Genomic DNA, 19595 nt, shown 5'->3' on the forward strand with positions numbered 1-19595 from the left:
TACAAGTCATGCGGTAAATTTAACGGGCAAATTAATCACACTATTTAGTGCGGATGCAGATACATTTAATATGTATTGAGCGAACATTTCCAGACGAAAGTTAATTGTTAAAGAAGCAAATTATATCAGTTGTGTTTATATCGCTATTATGTACACACCCATACATTTATCGCATACCAGTATAAATTAATATTTTTAAGCATCACATGTACATGACAGTGTAAGCAAATTGCCGAAAAGACAGGAATATTTATAAAATAAATAAAAGTTTAACATTAATGTGTTAAGTAAAAACATAACTTTATTTGTGTGGGGATGTAAATCCGATGTTGTTTGAAAGATGCTTCTGGTAAGTATGAATATAATGATTTTTAATAATTAGAAGGTTGCCTGCCTAGTTTAAGTGACAGTTTGTTGATTTAATTTTGATTTGGCTTGTATCGATATGGCTTTGTAAGTTGTCCAACCTATTAAAAGGTTTTAAAAAGACAGGCAGTTAGGTGGAGTCACGAAGCAATGTATTTGAAACCGGGGAAGCAAGTTGCGCCACGTCCTGGAAAAATTTAAATATAATACATATTTCAAAGATATTTATATATTAGAAAACCTTTCCAATATTTAAAATTCATTTGGAGAATTTAAGGAAAATAATCTAGATTTTAGAAAACATTTATTTATTATGGTATGGTTTTTTAGAGAATTTTGTGTTACAGTAGGTTTTATATTTATAAATAAATATTTTCTTGACACACTTGTACTAATGTTTTGATTTTTTACCTTGTATTTGAATACATAAACCGAACTAAAAAACTCAAGGTTATAATTTTTTTAAATAACTTTCATCACACTAGCACTCAGATAGGACTAGCTAGTTTCGTTTGCACGTCACCTCAAACTCATCAGCTACCGTGGGGTAAAAATTGTTCCTTGTATTTGGGTCTATTTTTAGTTTAATTTTGGGTATGTTGCGCGTTTTCTTCCCGTGATCAATCGTTTTTGTCACGTTGATGGTTGATTAACAAAGCTAAACTATGTGATTTTTAAAGGTATTTCGTTCGTCAACGAGTACTTGGAAGAGCATAAATTACAAATATATGTACATCTAACTGTGCACTAAAAAACCAAATTAAAAGCGGCTACAAATTTGAAATAAAACAAAAAATCGCTCTCATTAAGAAATCTTTAAGTGCTGGCTAGCACGCAAAACCAAACCATCACAGCAAAGCCAAAATTAGAAAATACAACTCGGAAAACTCTTCAAAAAGCTCAGGCTAATAAAAGCCTTTCCAGTCGGTGTGTGTGTGGGCATAAGGCCCTGTCGGTGTGTGTGCGTGGGTATTACGGCTAGTTTTTATTACATTTGTTTCCAGGAATTTTCAGACATGCCAAAACAGGTGCAACCGCAGCACCATTCGGCTTACGTGAGTTACTTGTTTGCTTCTTTTTAGTGCATTTTCATGGATTTTTCTCTCGCATGGTTTTTCCTGCCTGAGTGGCGGAGTGCCATGACCCATGGGTATAGCTGACAGACATTTTTCATGTAATCCATATAAATCTCAAGGTTAAAGAGTTGTAAATATGCATTTAAATCACCGAAGATTGGGTAACGGTAACCAAAGCCATTTCCCGAATGACCTAAATGTTTTCGATTTAATAATGTCAAAATGTTTGCGATCTGGTGGCGGTGCACGTTGGTTGATGGTAAAAAACTAAAATCTATTTGTTTTGCATGGCAGCTATTTAAAGTTAACAGGAGGTTCGAAATGTGAAAGGTATACAAATGTTTAAAAGGTTTCTGGATTCCAAATTTAGTAAATATATTTCTCAGAAGGTAATGCTATTCATTTAAAAAGTTTAAAAGATAATAAACAAGAAACAAAACAAGCATCGCCTTCCGAAGTTTATATACCCTTGACGGTATTGCAAAAATTAAACTTATATATTCGATGGTTCCTGTTGCAGATGTATGACATCGTTTGCTGATTTTAATAAAATTAAAAGCGAAATTCTGTAATATTAAACCATCACCATGTTCAAAAGAACTAAATTAAAAGTAAAAATTTTTTTAGTTTATTGTTTTGAATATTCCGTTTGCTCCCACGGGAGCTATAAGGTAAGTCGACCGATTTCGATCAAATTTAAAACACAAATTTAAAATAATAAACCATCACGAAATATTGAAGAACTTACAAAAAATATGAACACAGCATACGGATGTGAACAACATAGGAATGGTTTAATAATTTAGAATTACGCTTTTAATGTTATTGAAATCGGAAAACGATATTATATAGCTGCCATAGGAATGATCGAATAATTGAGGTGAGGTTATCATCAAAGCCACAATGGGTTTCAATAGATACTCATATAAATCAAAATTTTAATGTTTTAAAGATGTTTACGTGTTGCATTAGCTGCAAGGGTATATGAGCTTCGGCTTGCCGAAGTATGCTTTCTGTCTTGTTTACTTTTATTTTTCACCAACGGAAAAACCAAAATCTGTCAAAGTAAATGGTACTTTAATCCAAGCGAAAAACACATCTTGTTTTGACCGTCGCCTGGATTTTGGTTATGACTTTCAAGTCAAACTATATAGCCTCAAAAATGTTTAACTGTTTAAGCTACAATAAATATTTATTTAAAGATATATATTACAGATAAAATAAATGTTGTTGCAATTTTAGAAGATTATTTTACCAAAAGCAAATAAAATTTGTATCGTAATTCCAATTTTTACTCAGTGTTCATTTCGTATTATCACTTTCTCAACGCATTACTTAATTTTGGTTTGCTGGAGGTGAAATTCAATTAACAGTAAGCAATTACATAGGTTTAGATACGCTACCTGGAGCAATCTCATATATTAGCATAATTACAAGTGTTTGCGCAGAGCCCAAGAAAAATTCAAGCACTGGCGCCAGTTGTCGGCAGCAAATGGCATCTGGCAGACCTGAGTACAATTAACATTACTTAAATACACATTAAGGTTAAAGACGCGCAATTTCTTCATGTTTTGCGGCTATTTTTTCAGCGTTGAGTTGTTTATCAACGGAGGGTTCCGAAAATTGCGTGACGCACAAAAAGAAAGCGTTTTGAGTACAAAGCGAAGGAAGGGAACAAACACAAAGTAAGGGACAAGGGGATCCACTGGTGAACAGGAAGGGCAATGAAAATAAACACAGTAATTAAGTTAATGAGCATTTTCAGATTTATTATTAATTCTTTCTTTTGTTCTCTCTGAATTGTGGTGCAAAATCATTTCGAAAAATTTTCTGTGGTTATTTATTATAACTATTGGCAAGCTTTCGCTTTCGTCCTAGTTTTTTTGTTGCCTTTAATTTGCATTTAAAATGCTTTGGGCCCGGAAAAATGCGCTAATCCACATTCTGGATTTTGTTTGGCTATAATTGTTTTATTTTGTTTGCGGCTGTGTGCGTGCCCTTAATTGTTATTTAAATGCTTTGCAAATAATTTTAAATATCTGCAGGCAAATAAAAAGTAATCGTTTTCTGAATGCTCTTGTCACAACTGGACCGCTAATTTATAGGCAGTCGTAAAAATCTCTGCCGAAGGGAACATTTTATCATTATGCCATTAGTGATTACGTCATCCCTATATGAGAAGGACCCCGCTAACAAGTTGTCCTTTAATTTTACGATTTCGCTTATAGCTTCGCAAAGAAAGAAAACCAAAACAAAACTTTTGAGAAAGAATGGCAACATTTTGTGACCTGACAAAGTTGCCAACACATGAGTAACCCCATACAATTAAATATTTAAAACTTAGCTGTATATGTAAACCTTTAGCAACTATGAATACATTATATTGCTATCACGGCCCACAATAAATGATAAAACAATTTTAGCTAATAGAAATACTTGTTTTACTTGACCAGCCATAAAAGCCTGCAATTTATTTATCAATTTCCATACAATTAGCCAAACAAGTCCCATTTAAGGCGCATATTCCAGCCCAAGACATTTTCGGTTGAAACCATTATCAGTGCCCCACAATATAATGATAGTGCTAATGACGAGAGGCCCGAAAGCGATTAAGCGGGCTCACAAAACGTGTAAACAAATTGCCAGCTAACTAAAGGACTAATCACCTGAAAGACCCTCCCTCCACACACACACACACCCACAACTAGCACCCACAAAAGCTCCCTGGGACCCTGTCAGATAACCCACATAATCATGTCTGACTCGCTCCCAGCGTGTAAACAAAACTACAATTAATCAAAGATTTTTACCTAACAGGACTATATTACACGAGGCTTTGGTTAATTGCATAAATAAAACTCTGTTGGCCGGGGTTGGCAGAAAAAAAGCTTAATTAAGCCGCTCCACCACCTGCCGACTCCCCATGGACCTGGCAAATAAATAATAAAAACACAAATTGACACAAACGCACACAAGAATGGGGAGATGGGTGATGAAGCAACCAGGGCAATGGCTCACAAAATATAAGGACAAAATGGGCCACACGGAAGTGCAGTGTCCTCACACAGGTTCTGGGCCAAGGGACAAGGGAGGGCCAAGGTATAGCCATAACAGACCCAGTCCAAAGGTTATCGTTTTAAGTTTCTTCCATGGGACGCATTCAGCAGGACTTTTATTAACCTTCTCGGACTGGGTTTGTTAAGTGGGGCCATGCGGCACTATCCTCTTATATGAGTAGTTCGTGGTGTGCCACTCAAAAAATTTTAATTCCCATTGTTGGGTTTGTGAGAAAATGAGTTGCTTGAAAACCAATTAAACTTCATTACAAAAAATAATTTAAAATAATTTAAGTCCATGATAATTTAATTACCACAATGTTAAAAAATACTTGCACACCAAATGCTGCATACGTCATTAATCCCATCAGCCATCATCCACTGAATGGCAACTATATGATACCGTCGTCAGTTTTGATTCAAATTAAAACCGTAGTTTTGAAATATTAAGACATAACTATTTATATATGTACATTCGAAGAAATTAATTTTAATTTAATTTATATGACTTATATAGGCAATGCTATATCCAGAAAGCAAATATAACCTGGGACCGTAATCATTATAAGCAATATTCAAAAAAATTTAAAATAGTTTTTTTGAGTTTTATTGATTTTGCTCAGAAATAATCATTTTTGAGTTTTATTATATATATAAAAATAAGCATTATATTATCTTTAATCATTATTATGTTCGAAAACAAACTTCGCTCAGAAATAATGATTATTTTTTGAGCGATATTATTTCGCTTAAAAATATCACTCAAATGACAAGATTGAAGTGAGTAGTAGTAATAGTAGTAAGATGCAATCTGAGTCATTGCAAAATCTTCCACTTGTAAAATAAATGAAAATTTATTAATAAATAAATAAATAAAATAATTGAAAAAATACTTTTCTTCATTACTTAATCTTATCGGTCGCAACGTAAGTAGATCTGTGAACGTGGAATTTGTGAAAAATTAGTTAAACAAAAATTTATTTAAGCAACATAAACTAATTAAAAAAAAAACTGATTGTTGAGGGAATTGAACTCATATTTACCGCACAGTGTGCTAACACAATAACAACCTGCACATATTCTACTTATCTTTTAAGGGTCAGAGCTCATATTTATGTTGCTTATCAAATTTTCTATCTGTAAATGAAAAATTAAGGCCCACTTTTTTCAGATTTTAAGCCTTAAACTGTTTGTTCAAAACGTTTTATATAGGAAGCAAATACTTTTGATACCCGTTACTATAGGGTATATTGTATTCATTGATAAGTGTGTAAGGTAAAAGGAAGCGTTTCCGACCATTTAAAGTGTATGTATTGCAGATCAGGATCAATAGCCGAGTCGATCTAGCCATGTCCGTCTGCCTGTCCGTCTGTATGAACGTCGAGATCTAGTATTTCCTATGCAGTTCAACAGATGGCGCAACCTAAACTTCGATTATTTTGTAGGGGAAATGAGTAACGGGTATCTAATAGTCGGGGGCTCTTGTTTTAATTTTGAGGTCAATTTGTTTTTCACGAAGTTGTAGAATAATTATGATGTTGCGTGTACGCTATATCAAATAAGACTGTTTGTAGAAACATGTATAAAGAAATATCTTATATTTTGCATAAGTGGTGGAATTAACTTTTCTGCAAGTTGCAGTAAAATTATGATAACTTTAGTGTTAATTAAAGTTGCAAAAAAAAATTACAAAATTAAACTTAGTATCAATCTTATTAAAAAACAAGAAAGGAAGCAAACTTCTACAAGCCGAAAATACCATTGTATTTTTTATAGAGTCGGAATCTTCTCCTTCAGTGCGTTGCAAACTTCTGACTGAAATTATAATACCCTCTGCAAGGGTATAAAAAAAAATTACATAGGTAAGGTAAAAGGTAGCCTCACATCTTTTTACCTAGGTAAGGTATAAGGCATACAAAAATTGAACCTAGGGACGTAGCTAGGTACGAGTATTTAGGTACACCTCATATAGCTCCAATGGATAATAATAATCGGAATATTGCAAATAACAAATTTTAACTTTCCTAAATATTAAATTTTTTATAATTTCTTTTGAACATAGTACCTTTTAATTTTATTCAATTTGAATAAAATTATCAAAATAACGATATCACATAGCTTAAAATCATTATATCTTTAATTGAAATGTAGATGTTTTAAAGACTAATTTAATTTTGCACTAACTGGAATAACTTTGGCTTGCCAAAGTTTGCTTTCTTTTTTCCCAAACTTGCTTTCTTTTTTCCCAATCTTACATCTATAATATCCACACCTATTCACACTTGTTTCAGTGTAACCCCTTAGTCATACAACGAAATTAAAGGTGCTGATCTTAACATGTGGTTTATTGGATAACTTGCGAAGCTAAAATAGTATAGGATCCACTGCCACTATTCAAAAAACGAAATGTTAAAATTATTTAAATTTTTTTTGCTGGCCCAGCAACCCTGTCGGTTCCTTTTTGTGACCCATTTTGTGTGCTTGTGCTCCAGCTTGGAAGGGAAATGGAATTAAAGACTGCGGCGAGACTCCTGCGGATCAATGTTGGACACCCACTGCACGGGGTTGATGTAAATGTTGGAAATGGTTCCGCGCAGTGTATCGAAGCCCTGGTTGAGGGGCACCGGCTTGGCCCGCTTGTCCACCTGCTTCATCCAGTTTTTCCAGGCGCCCTCCGAGCGCTTCTTGCGTTCCTCCTCCAGCTTTTGCTTGTTTTCCTCCAGTCTGCGCAGGCGCTCCCTTTCGCCCTGTTGCTGCTTCTTCTTGCTGCGCTGCCACTCCTTGATCCGCGAATTCGTGACCTCGGGCGGCACCTTCCTCATGGGTCCGGCGCTAGACCTAGAGCCGCACTGGTAAAATATGTATCATGATTTAATATTAAAATATTTGTTTTAATGTATAAAATATAAGAATTAATATGGATCCTACTTGTTTGAAATGCGTTATATGGCTTAAATTTTAACTAAATTTTCAGACCACTGTGGACTGCCGTCCACGTAGAGACGATGATCATCGGAGAGCGTGCGCAAGAAGACTACTATATAGTCGCACTATGCAAAATAATGTTGCAATCAAAAGGTATCGCTTTTATAAGAGTTTACGCATTCTAAGAGTTAAAGAAAGTCATTTGGTACCGAAGAAATTGGGGAAATACGCGTCCTTAATCATCTCATTCTTATACTCCGTTCAAAAGGTATTCAATTTACAAAATTTAGACTGCATTGTTGAAAGTAAAACTTTTGTCCTTCTGTCAAAATATCAAAGCGATGTTTAAGGGCCCTGAAACCAATTTTACTGCAGCTTGAGCTAAAAAAATGTTGTTCTACCACTTTTTTTAAAACCCGAGGGAAACGGCAAAAAAAAAATAGATTTCACACGCCCACAACTTCCAAACGTCTAAGGGAGTGTTGTCCACGCGAACGACTTGCGAGTCAGCGAGTTATTCAGCCGGTTCTCTGCCGACACCGACAGTGTAAACGGCCATGTGACTTTGGCAACCGTCTTCGGTTTAACGCACACAAATGCAAGTTAACATGTCGTTGTATTTGTGTGGACATTACTGGTCTAAAGCTACGGAAACTTCCTAAAAATCGCTAATTATCGTTGAATATCGTATTTTTAAGGGCTATTTACGTTTCAATAAGTTTTGTAATAAAATCAGTCGTGTTACTTAAAAATTTCAAAGCAGCATGTCGATTACAAAACTAATTGAATAAAAATAGAGTTCTTTTTTTTGCTAAAATAAATAACGGTTATTATCAAAATCTGATATCAGAAGTTTTTGGAGTTGAAGGTGCGATTGTCACGTTAGTTTTACCTCGTCAAAAGGTGTTTCTGTTTGATGGAAAATAAGAAATAATCGGCTTGGATAAAAATCATGAAATACTTTCATTAACTACGTTTTTTACCATTGTGGAGCCGAATCCGGATCCGGACATCGAACTGGATCCCGAGGAGGAGCTGCCCGAGCTTGACTGGCTGCTGGCCTTCTTCCGGAGCTGCTGCTGCTGCTGCTCCTTGCTGCGGCACCACTCCTGGAAGCGTTCCTGCGCCAGCCGCTGGCGCTGGGCCGCCTCCGCCTCCCGCTTCTCGCGCTCCAGCTTGGCGGCTAGAAGGCTCTTCTGCTTCTGGGCCGCCTTGCGCGCCTTCCAGTCCTCGAAGGCCGCCTGGCCCTGGTGCCCCTTGGACTCCTCCAGGCCCTTGTAGAACGTGGACGTGTCCGAGGCGCCGCTGTTAAGACTCAACGAGGGCACCACGTTGCCGCCGCCTCCGTCGGCGGGCTGCAGGGCCCCGCCGTACATCGCAGACCAGCTGCAGGTGGACATCGAGGAGCCGTCGTGGAGGCGCTGGCTCCGGTCGTAGGTGCGACTGGACAGCTGGCTGTGGTCCGATTCGCCGCCGAGGTCCTTGGAGGCCGCGGCAGCCTGCTTGTGGAAGGTCCTGCCGCTGAGGCCATCCGACTGGTCCGGCTTGAAGAAGGTCTTGCCGCTGATGTTGTCCAGGCTGCGGGTGTCCGGCTTGAAGAAGGTCCTGCCGCTGAGGCTGTCCAAATTGTCAAGCTCCTCGGCGCGCTGCGTCACCGTGGGCGTGCAGCTGTCGAAGGAGCTGAGGCTCTGCACGTCCTCCTCGAAGTTCATCACGGTCTCCGTGTCCGTGGCAGCTGCGTCATCCGCTTTGCGCATCCTGCTCATGTGATCCACCTCCTCTGGGTCCACATCATCCAGGTCTTCTGGATCTCGGTCCGCGAAGTTGAACATGTCGCTGTGCAAGGCATCGTTGGCCTCCTCCTCGTCCAGCTGATTGCAGAAGCTCGTAATCGAGTCCGTTTCACTGCCCGACAAGTCGATGCGATTCTCCAAAGAGTCCTCGTACGGTATGTCCACATCCGCGTCTCTAGTTTCCTGTTCGGGTTCCACGTCGCCATGGAAATCGGTTTCCCCCTCTGACTGACCCACGAATCTTACGGTGGGCGCTCCGTGGGTGCGGTTCGTATAGCCCAGCACCGACTCAGCCTCCTCGTCACTGATGTCCGATGAGGACAGTGGGCGGAGGGTGTGCCGCCCAGACACCTGCTGACGGTCCACCACCGAGCCATCGCTGCTCCGACGCGCAACAAAGGCCATTCCGGCAGTCTGCGAAGGATCGACAAGAACGAGAGGATGTGGGAATGGGTTCAGGAAAGATTTCTCTCGTTGTTGTTGTCGAGAAGGCTTGTTGTGTTGACTGAGTGTTTGTAGATGGAACCTAAACACAGCCGAGCTGAGGGTTGAAGCACAGATTGCTCAGGCTGACTAGGTGGCCCATGTGGCGTAGACACACTAGACAATGGACAAAATTTGTGAAAAATATATAAATTCCGCGAAAAACATACAAACTAGCTTAATATTTAAAGTGTTTTAGTGACATAGGTAAACAAAAAAAATATACCACTATTAACTTGATATTCTCAGCAGCGTAAAAGAGAAAAATTAAGGGTGAAGACTAAAATGAACCTGATATAAAGGGAACGCTGCAGTGTTTAGAAAACGTTGTCCCACTTTTGATATGGCCTACGAACACTTGAAGTAGCAACTACAAATAGATACTGAGTTTCATTGAAAAAAGTATCCTTTCATTTACATATTTTTTTCGTTGCACAACATTTTAACATAAAATATTAAAATTAGTTCCGTTATTTGATCATTTCCACATCATCACATTCAAAACAAATTAATTCTGGTCCTTCTTTTTCCAAGTTCTTAAACTTAAGATAAACAATTAAATATACATGGAAATGTTAAATTAACGGTAAAATGGTAAGTGATCCACATCTTAGGAACAAACACCTTGCAAAATTAATTTGGTAATTTTATACTATAAACTTATTCAAGTATATTTTAGGCGGATTTTAGGTGGTGTTATTTGTTAGTGTTTTACGTGTTCTAGGACGCACAGTAACTTGGCATATATTTAGACCTTTTAAAATCAAATTGTGAAGTTTAGCTGGTCGAGCCAATCGCCGGTTTTGTGTCCTAAAGTAAATATTTTATCGCAGAACTTTATGAGAGTAATGAAAGACGTCTTCTTATTTTCTCGTGTGGGAGTGGTATGTAAAAGTTAGTAAGTCTGTGAGTAATCAAGCTATTTCCTTTTACAAATTAAACCGTTGTAATATACGCTTATCACAATTGGCATCTATGCTCAAAACAAAAAATTAAATATTAAAAATTTTTTAAATTTTGAAATTGTCGCTATTAACCAATGTTGCCACAAAAAAAAAAACAGAAAAAATGAATATTTTTTTTCGAGGAACTATTTTCTTAATAATAGGAAGGCTTACCCTAAAAACTAACGACCTTTTAACAAGGTTCAGCATAAAAAATTTCTGAAATCCAATTTAGTGATGAGAAATTATTAAACATGAGACTAAATAAATACTCTTCCGCCATGTATTTACAGTTTTTACCTACACATTAACGTCTAACGTTTAGCCATTTTTCGTCACAAGACTTAAAGTGATTCATTAAAAGAGTGAATTTTTCGGATTCTTAAGATTACTATGGGTGAATTTTATTAAATTTAAATTCGCATTCAATACACTTTTAAGCAATTCTGAAAATTTTCTGTAGTTCTTTTTTAATTGAGGGCGATCTATTTTTGTTTAACTTTAAACATTGTTTTATTTCAAAGTGCATTTTAATAAATCAGGAAACTGTAATTTTCTTATTTTATTTTATTAAAAAAAATTTTTTCGACTTAATATTGTTTGTACATTGTTTTGCTTCTTCACAAATTTATATTTTTAAATAATACAAAAAAAAACTCGGTAAGTGCTTTGCAGGAAAAAAAGTATTGATAAAGTTGAACATATGTTCTATGATAAACTGGGATAAACTGGTATAATTTGTTATAAGAATATATTTTTTTTGCTTTATCGATAGTTTAGTTTAGCATTGGATATTTTTAAAGATCGTACGTCATTGTAGGGAAACATTATTTAGCTGTCATAATCTCTTAGAAATTTTAGATTTCCAGCACTATTTTGAAAGGAATCATTGCTCAATATTATCGTTTAAAAATAGTCTTACAATAAAGTTAAAAAATTACCTAAATATGAGCAAAAAATTTAAAAACATTCGTACTTTCTTTCAAAAAAATTTTGCAGAGATTGCCTTTTTTTTCGCATATCCCAAAGTAATATGTCTAAAACTAAAAATATTGAAAATGGTCGTTTCTTTAAAATGAAAATGAAACAAATTTGCATGTGTATTTCACTAGTTACGGAATATGAATGTTGTAAGTTGAGAATTCCAAAATGTTAAGCATTATAAAGTTTATTAGCTTCATATATTGGATTTAATGAAAAAGTGGATGATATATTTATTAAATTTTCAAAGTGAATCAAAAAATCGAGAGAGAAGTTGTTTTCAAATTTCTGCGCTGACATTTTACAAATTTGATATTTTTCTGACTGCGCCAGACGCACGTACACGGACGACCAGACCGAGCTCGAGTCCGGCGCAAAATGAAAACATTTTAACTAATGACAAACAATTACTTAAACAACGAGTCGAACGACAGCGAGAAGGGTGAAACCAAAGGTAATTAAAACTCTACACCACACACATATTGACACGACACACAGTGTGGTGTGGATGGTGGGTGTTTGAGCGTATAGTCGCCGGCTCAAAAATCGTTTATTGTACTATGTGGGTCGTAAGTTGGTTGGTATTCCTTTTTCTGCTCTTGGCCTGGTAACGAGCGGCTTTTTCGTTTTTAATGAGTTTCGGCACACACGGAGATACAGCTCACACGCGGCACTCAGGTGTAATAAAAAACTTATCGCAGCTGGCTTTTAGGCGCTTTGGGTCACAGCGTTTGACAAACACAAAGAAATGATTTTGTACGTCGTTAATTGTTGTATCGTCGGTTACCATCGTCTTGGCTCTCAAATTAAAACGGAAAGGTGAGTGACACAATTAAGTTGGTCCTTTTTTCAACGAGCTGCCAAATGACTTGTCAAAAAGTGGGCGTGCCCGGGTTTGGGGTTTGCGTGTGCCTTCTATAATAGGTCTAATGTTCTATTTCAGGAATCAGGTCAAATGACAATGTATTTTAAAATCCGTTAGCTAAATCGTACAACATAAAAGAGTACAGAGCGGGCTTTTGTTTGGATATTAGTGTGGATCAATTAGTCATTACTATTATAATTAGCTCTCAAAATCAATTTGACAATTTACTTCAGACATTAAATTGGATTTTCTGGTGCAGCTTTATATTTTGAAAAAGATACATAAACCGATTGTTTTTTTTTTTTTTTTTTTTTTTTTTAATTTGTTTTTGAAAAACTTTAAAATAAAAATTTGATATCATTCTGTAATGAACTAAACTAACCCTACTTTTGACACCGATCCTACTCGATTTGACGCCTAAATTCTGAATTTTTTCTATGAGTGTACAAACATTTTTTTAATGAAACTTTTCTATTTTAAAAAATTTTTTTAGACTTATTATTCATTTTACAGTTCACAACTACGCTTTTAATTTTATTAAAATCGGATAACGATATTATATAGCTACCATTGGAACTATCGATTAATTGAGCTGCAAATCATCATAGCTTCAATGTTTTTAAACATATACGCAAGCCAATAATTTTAATGTTTTCAAGAATATTAAGTTTTTGCAATAGCTGCAAGCCAATATAGTTATTGACAATTTTAGTCAAATTATACCAGATTTATGAGGGCTATATTTATGATAAAACATAAGCATTTCGTATACAAATCTAAATACTGTGACAACCACCGTTGCAATGAACAAATTGGATCAATCATAGGAATAATTTATAATTTGCAATTTGTGGTATAATTTCGATGTTTTCAAATGTTTTTCTGAAAGCCAAGTTATCTTAACTTCTCGGTTTTAGTTTATCTTAAGAAAAATCAAGCATTTGCCCAAAAAAGAACAAATTTTTCTAAAAGAGAGAAATAAATTAAGATTAAACGGTTTATTGCTTCTGAAATACTTAAACTATAACTTGTACAGTTCTCTATATCTGAATTTTTTAAAGTCGCTGCCAGCAAGGGCAAAAACAAGTTCTTTATTGAAAAAATCTGCCATTTTTATCAACTGTTGCATAGACTAAAGAATTTTCAACAAGTGATCAATGCATTATGAAAAGTTTCAGTTACATATTTTAGGCACGCAACCAATAAAACTTTTGTTTTTAATTATAATTGTATTTTTTAACCATGTTATTGTCACGGACCAAGCCATTGATTATTGGGTGATTGTTCGCTGGTTGTTGGTCTTTGGGCGCTCGTTTAATTAAAAACGTGACAATTTTACCTGTGGCCAATGCGGCGCATATTTCATACGCCATGTGTAACCACTGACCGACTCCCCGAATGACGTTGTTGGAGCCAAGCGAGACTACTGCCATTTGAAAATATATAAAACTTTGTTTACATTCATAACAAACATTTCACGTTTCGCCATCGAATGTCGTTACATTTCACTTTCGCCAGCCGCAAATTTAATTAAGTGTATGAATATGACGTCGGTGGAGAACGAGGCCACAGGGGATTGTTTTTTAATCAATGAAACGTCAAATTGAACTGATTAATTTGGCTGTTTGCCAAATGAAACCTTTTTAAAACCGTGTTCACGAGGTTTTGAAATACACGGATTTACGACACTTAGCCGATTATCCGTGTCATTGCGACTTACCAAAAACTCTGATGTTGATGATGATTCCTAATGTGCCCACGTCGCGAGTTATGAGGCCACCTGTATTTCCAGCAGATAACTCGTGGCTGTGCGTATTAAAGTGAAAAGAAATATACTTATTTCTTGATGTTTCTGAATATGTAAGAGTATATATGTGTTAAATCCGACAGCTCCAAAAAGCAAATGCCCCTGTGATCTGTGACGATTTTACCTAATTAAAGGGAGTGTAGCTGCCAGACAGAACTAAACAGTCATTGACAATCTTTGCACCCCAATCTTAGTCTCTTCATTGACGTCTTCAATTCTTTGGCAACTCACGCAAAACACGATTTGAAGGCAGAACTGTCTTGCAAACCGCAAACAAATCAGATAAGCAACTCCAAGAAAAGAAAAGAGAATCCGTGAGGTGGTGAAATAAAACAAGACAACATTGGCAAGCGAAGTTACAGGTCCAATTTACTTAAGTGACTTATGCCCAGCAAACAAGTTCCGACAGTTGAATATTTTAGTCTGCCTAGTTTCAGGAGTAGCGCACGCAAAAAGCGATTAGTTTATAACATTTATTTTTGTCTGCAGTTTTTAAAGTTCCAAAACCCTAATTTAAGCTTTCACAATTTCGTTCCTCTTAATCCATTACAAAAACAATTTGTTATTAACCAATTATATACGATTTTAGTTTGATTTTGGTTCTATTTTGGCTCATTCAGGATGATGCAATGCAATAATCAAAATGAGAAAACTGTAAAAGATGCCTAACTTCCGGGAAAGTTTATTGCATAAGCCAATACAACTTAAAAAAAGGTGGCAGAACGGACTCAGAAACTTATAAATAAAAACCCGACTTGAAACATTTTTGTGTCAATTAAACATGACCGAAACTCACATATGCAGCCAAATATCTAGGCTCTTCCATGACTGAAAGTGACATAAGAGACTTTCGCGGTTTGTGGACGTAAGACTGGGCGGGGCGTTTTGAAATAAAATTCAGATGCCTTTGTAATTATAGGCAAATATTTTGTTTTAGTTTTGCAGTGCTGCTTTCTACCCATTATATTAATATAAGATACTTCTCAACGGATACAAAAGGATTAAAAGGTCACATTGCCGAATTTATTTTTAAATGTAACTTTTTTATTTTGTATTTTCGTTTTTAAATTCTTTTTGATATATTAATAATTTGACAATTCATAATTACGCTATTAGCTTTATTAAATTCGGAACACGATATCATATAGCTGCCATAAGAACTATTAAATAGCTTCAATGTTTTTAGACATATACGCAAGTATATCATAATTTTAATATTTTCAAGAATATTTAATTTTTGCAATAGCTGGAAGGGTATATGAACATCGGCTTGCCGAAGTTTTCTTCCTTTCTTGGTATTTTTTTGTATTATTATTTATTTTAACTTTGCTTTTATTTATTGATACTTCTCTTAATTTTGAGACTTACAATAAGTAACATTAGCATTTAACACTAAGACTGCATTCTGGTTGCGCGTCCCTCAAGTAGGTCGCTGGGTGTGTAAGTCATTATGACGGAGACGTGATTGATTGCTTAACCGTGTTGGACCTCTCGCCAAGTGGTTAGGATGCTAAAATAGCTTGGTAAAGTACTTATGCTTCTGTTCTGCGATCACTTCTCTGACTGGTAGAATGTTTAAGTCCCGATGTATGTTTTCGTTGCGAACGTACCACGATGCCCCGGTGATTGTTTTCAAGATCTTCGACTGAGCTTGACATAGTCCACTATGTCAATATTGATATTGCTGGCATTCCCCCATAGCTGGGAACCATACATCCACATAGGTTTCAGTACCGAGTAGTAAAGCAGGACTTTATATTCAAAGCTAAGGGGAGACCGAGTGTGGATAAGCCAATGATGGCTGCTGGCATTTATCTTTAGATGTGTTCTTTTGGCTTGTTTTTCAAAAAAAAAATTCTGTTTTAACGTTTGTAATTCATCTCGCACTTGCTACAGATACGTCTGTTCGCTTTTATTATTCGAACCAAACTTCTTTAAACCCAGCAAATTCTTTACTACTCTTAATTAACATAGCTTCCTTCAGAATTGTGACCGTCTAAGAGCCTACTACATTTTATCATAGGCGGTTTCTTTGACTCGATTCCAGATCAGTTTCCAGTTTTTGTCGATGTCTAGCCCCACCAAGTTGAAATATGATTATTATTATTATTTTCAAAACACATGCGCTTGCCTAATTTGCACGCTGGCTGACACTTTGCGCTCTTGATGTCAACAACAGCAGCGACTGCAGTTCTCAACTTCAATTACCTTTGGCCACGGTGGCTGATTGGCTGGCTGGCAGGTAACTTTTCATATTTAATTAAGAAACTTTTAAACAATCGCTGTTGAAATATGGCCGACGACTTATCAGCGGTAGTTGAGCCAAAAAATCCGTTCCCCTGCTAACAAGCACACCAGCGAAAACTTGAGGGACGCACAAAATCTCGTTTGACATAGTTTTTGAGGGAATATCGGTTTGAAAGGCAGACACCGAGCAGACACAGTCAACCGCAGCGCACACACATGCACTTGGAAGGATATTCTTCCATAGGGAATAAAGGACGAGATGGTGTGAGGAAGATAGTGCGGCGAGACGATGCAGTTACAGTTGCCCCTAAGCCGTAATTGGTTGCGTCACTGCGTAAGTCACTAGTTCGCCTCTAGTCCTTCGAGTCCTTGTCGTTGCCATAACGACGCCCACGCAAACACATTCACATTCACAGTCACACTCACAGTCACTCACACTGCATGCGGCAGTCGGAAAGTATGCTGTATTTAAATAAGATAAATGGAGGCGACCACTAATTGAATTGCTGACAAGATTTCCCCAGCACACACCCACAGCCAGGCGAACTCGGCCAGATTGTTGTCGTCTACTGGAATTTTGGTAATTAATAATTTCACGTAAGCGGAAATGTGAAACAAGCATGAAGACCGTAAAAGGATCAGCAGGAGCAGCTGGCATCGGAACAGGAGCAAGTTTGCTCAACGAGCTCTATCTGATTGTTGTCGGGCGAATTTGAGTCCAGGACTGTGTGTCGGTGGCCTAAAGTTTGCAGTGGTTGCAAGTTTGCTTAGCTATAAACTGTTTATGAGGAGTTGATAAAACACGTGTGGGACAACTGAAGATTGAATTGCGCACTCACCAGAGATGATGGAACACTTCAAATTATCAGCTTTCCTGAAATGAAGAAGGTGCAGCCTCAGTTTTTACTCTCGCCACATATTTTGAGAATCATATTTAGAATACAGACCTATTTAAGAATATTTTTATTGTAACAGCTATTAAGAAACGGAATCAAATTTCTACAAAACTGAAGTAAGCTGGTAAAAAAATGTTCAACCAAAGAAATTTCCTCATTATCTTTAAAACAGCGAAACGAATATTTCAATGGAAAAAACTCTTAGTAAAAGTGATATTTTCATTATTATACTATTTTCTAAAAGATTTCAAAAAAAAAAATAATGCTAAAGAAACATATTGATGTATAATAAATTAAGCTGTGATTTTTTTCTCAATCAAAACGATTGTAGTGATTATGTTGTTTACCAAAACTTGGGGAACATTTAAAGGTTTTAGGTATAATTGTATGTGTACTTAATTAATTAACAAGACACTGGAAATACACTAAGTTTCAATTCCGAAATATTCACTTTTGCATACTTTCCGTACTTTTCCACAGTTGTATTTCGGTTAATTATGTGATAAACCATTAGCCTTTAATCATTTAAATGGTCTACCTATCAGCTATTGCCCTATCTTTGGAATTTGTAATATTTTTAATTTCTAACATAAACAGCCCCAAACAGACAGACTGACGATAAACTCAGTAAGGTGAGTAGAGTGTCTTGCGCCAGACGACAACGGAATGGGTTAAAAGCCTAAGCCCCTCTGGTAAACACATTTAACTGCAGTCCCTCTCCATTTTTTATTTGTGAGCCCCCTTTCCGCAACTCTGGGCAGGGATGGTGGCGAAGGAAAAAAAAGAGAAAATAAGCTAAAATAAAACTGATTTCATTACCTTGATTAGTTGGTCTCTTCAAGTCTTTCCCTGCTATTTGTCCGTTTGTTTGCCCGACTTTTTGCGCACACACATTTTGAAATCCCACGATTCGCTTATGATGGCAGCCAGCGGAAAGGCGGTGGCGGGAACGGGGAAGGAAGAGGCAGGACCTGATGTTGAGGCTGGGCTTTTGGCCAGCCACTCTTTGCATTCGCCATTTTTTGGGTTCAATGCAAACATTAACCTCATTAGCATTACGCTGTGAATGGATGCGGTGGAGGGGACCAGCCTTCTCTTCAGGCTCACTTACATTGCTCCTTTTTATTTTTAATGGATTCATTTTAATAGTTCAATCCGATTTGTTTGTTTTCAATTGTGCTGTAAGTGATATTTTGTGGGAACGGCTTAACATTTTTGTACTGCTCAATTCGTCTCATAAAAAAAGAAGATGAATTGAAATACATTTTATTTGACCCTTTTCTTAAATATTTAAAAAATCTGTTATTTTGCTAGGATTATTTCGATTGAGAAGCAATTTTGAATTATTTGAAAAGTATTGTTCTGTAGCTGTGCATCAAAAGTAAAGTTATATTTTTTAGGACTCACAGTAAGTTTGTTAAGTTTTGGAATATTTTCCATATTTTGGGATCTTTATATCAATAAATAAAGAAATTGATTAAACAATGATGATACGAAATCCTTTCTCTTTGCTCAAATGCTTAATCCTTTAGCAATGAGAAAGTTAAAAAATGTTGTATTACTTATAAAACAATTTTTTTTAGATTAATATAATAATAAAAAGATAATAACTTTTCAGGCGATCTAGCCATGTCCGTAAGTCCTCACTTACTCATTTTTTTTCTTATTTGGATATAACTTTTGCAAAACTTTTCCTTTAAATTTCAGGTAGTAAATAAGTCGAAATGGGAAAAAAGTCGAAAAAATAAATATAAAACTATATAACTTCGATGATTTAAAATTTATACGAATATATTTCGAGAATTGTGATTGCTTACCTATTTATAATTACATTTAAGGTTAATATATCATGTTACTACCATACGAACGATCGAAAAGTGTATGTTAAAATCAACATAGCTTATTTATTTTATGTAAACCTTCTCTTTCTTTTGGTCCGAAAACAATTTTTTTTTGCAAAATATGAAAGCTAAATATTTATAGGGCATTTGTGTAAAAGGATATCCCTATCATGCATATTGTTTAATGCGTGCGTTCCGAAAACACATAATTCACGCGTGGCGCTCTAAAAACTTTAAACATGTTTATGTCCTAACCATTTATTCCGATTTAACGTTAACGAAAGAGGTTTTTATGATCCGATTTTCATTATGTAA

At 36.1% G+C, this 19595-nt stretch overlaps 1 protein-coding gene across 2 annotated transcripts; it reads right to left on the reverse strand.

The window, feature by feature from the left end:
- Positions 1-6815: 6815 nt before the first annotated feature.
- Positions 6816-14402, reverse strand: LOC108139385. 2 transcript variants are annotated; one of them, XM_017262108.2, is made up of 3 exons: positions 14210-14402; positions 8407-9630; positions 6816-7347 (listed from the first exon to the last, which is right to left on the reverse strand). In XM_017262108.2, the coding sequence occupies exons 2-3, from the start codon at positions 9619-9621 to the stop codon at positions 7009-7011; spliced, it is 1554 nt and encodes a 517-aa protein (XP_017117597.1). In that variant the 5' UTR covers positions 9622-9630; positions 14210-14402; the 3' UTR covers positions 6816-7008. The 2 variants fall into 2 exon arrangements, with proteins under 2 accessions (XP_017117597.1, XP_017117596.1); XM_017262107.2 differs by having other exon boundaries at positions 8407-9816.
- Between the last annotated feature and the right edge of the window lie 5193 nt (positions 14403-19595).

Source organism: Drosophila elegans, unplaced genomic scaffold (genome assembly GCF_018152505.1).
Source record: "Drosophila elegans isolate 14027-0461.03 unplaced genomic scaffold, ASM1815250v1 contig_397, whole genome shotgun sequence".
NCBI lineage: Eukaryota > Metazoa > Arthropoda > Insecta > Diptera > Drosophilidae > Drosophila > Drosophila elegans.

What these genes read in the sequence shown, in the direction of transcription:
- LOC108139385 (XM_017262108.2), bottom strand. Translation starts at nt 9,621, where the DNA reads ATGGCCTTTGTTGCGCGTCGGAGCAGCGATGGCTCGGTGGTGGACCGT. An exon ending in CCGGATTCGGCTCCACAATG is followed by an intron (nt 7,348 to 8,406) that starts GTAAAAAACGTA and finishes ATATTTTACCAG; the next exon opens with TGCGGCTCTAGGTCTAGCGC.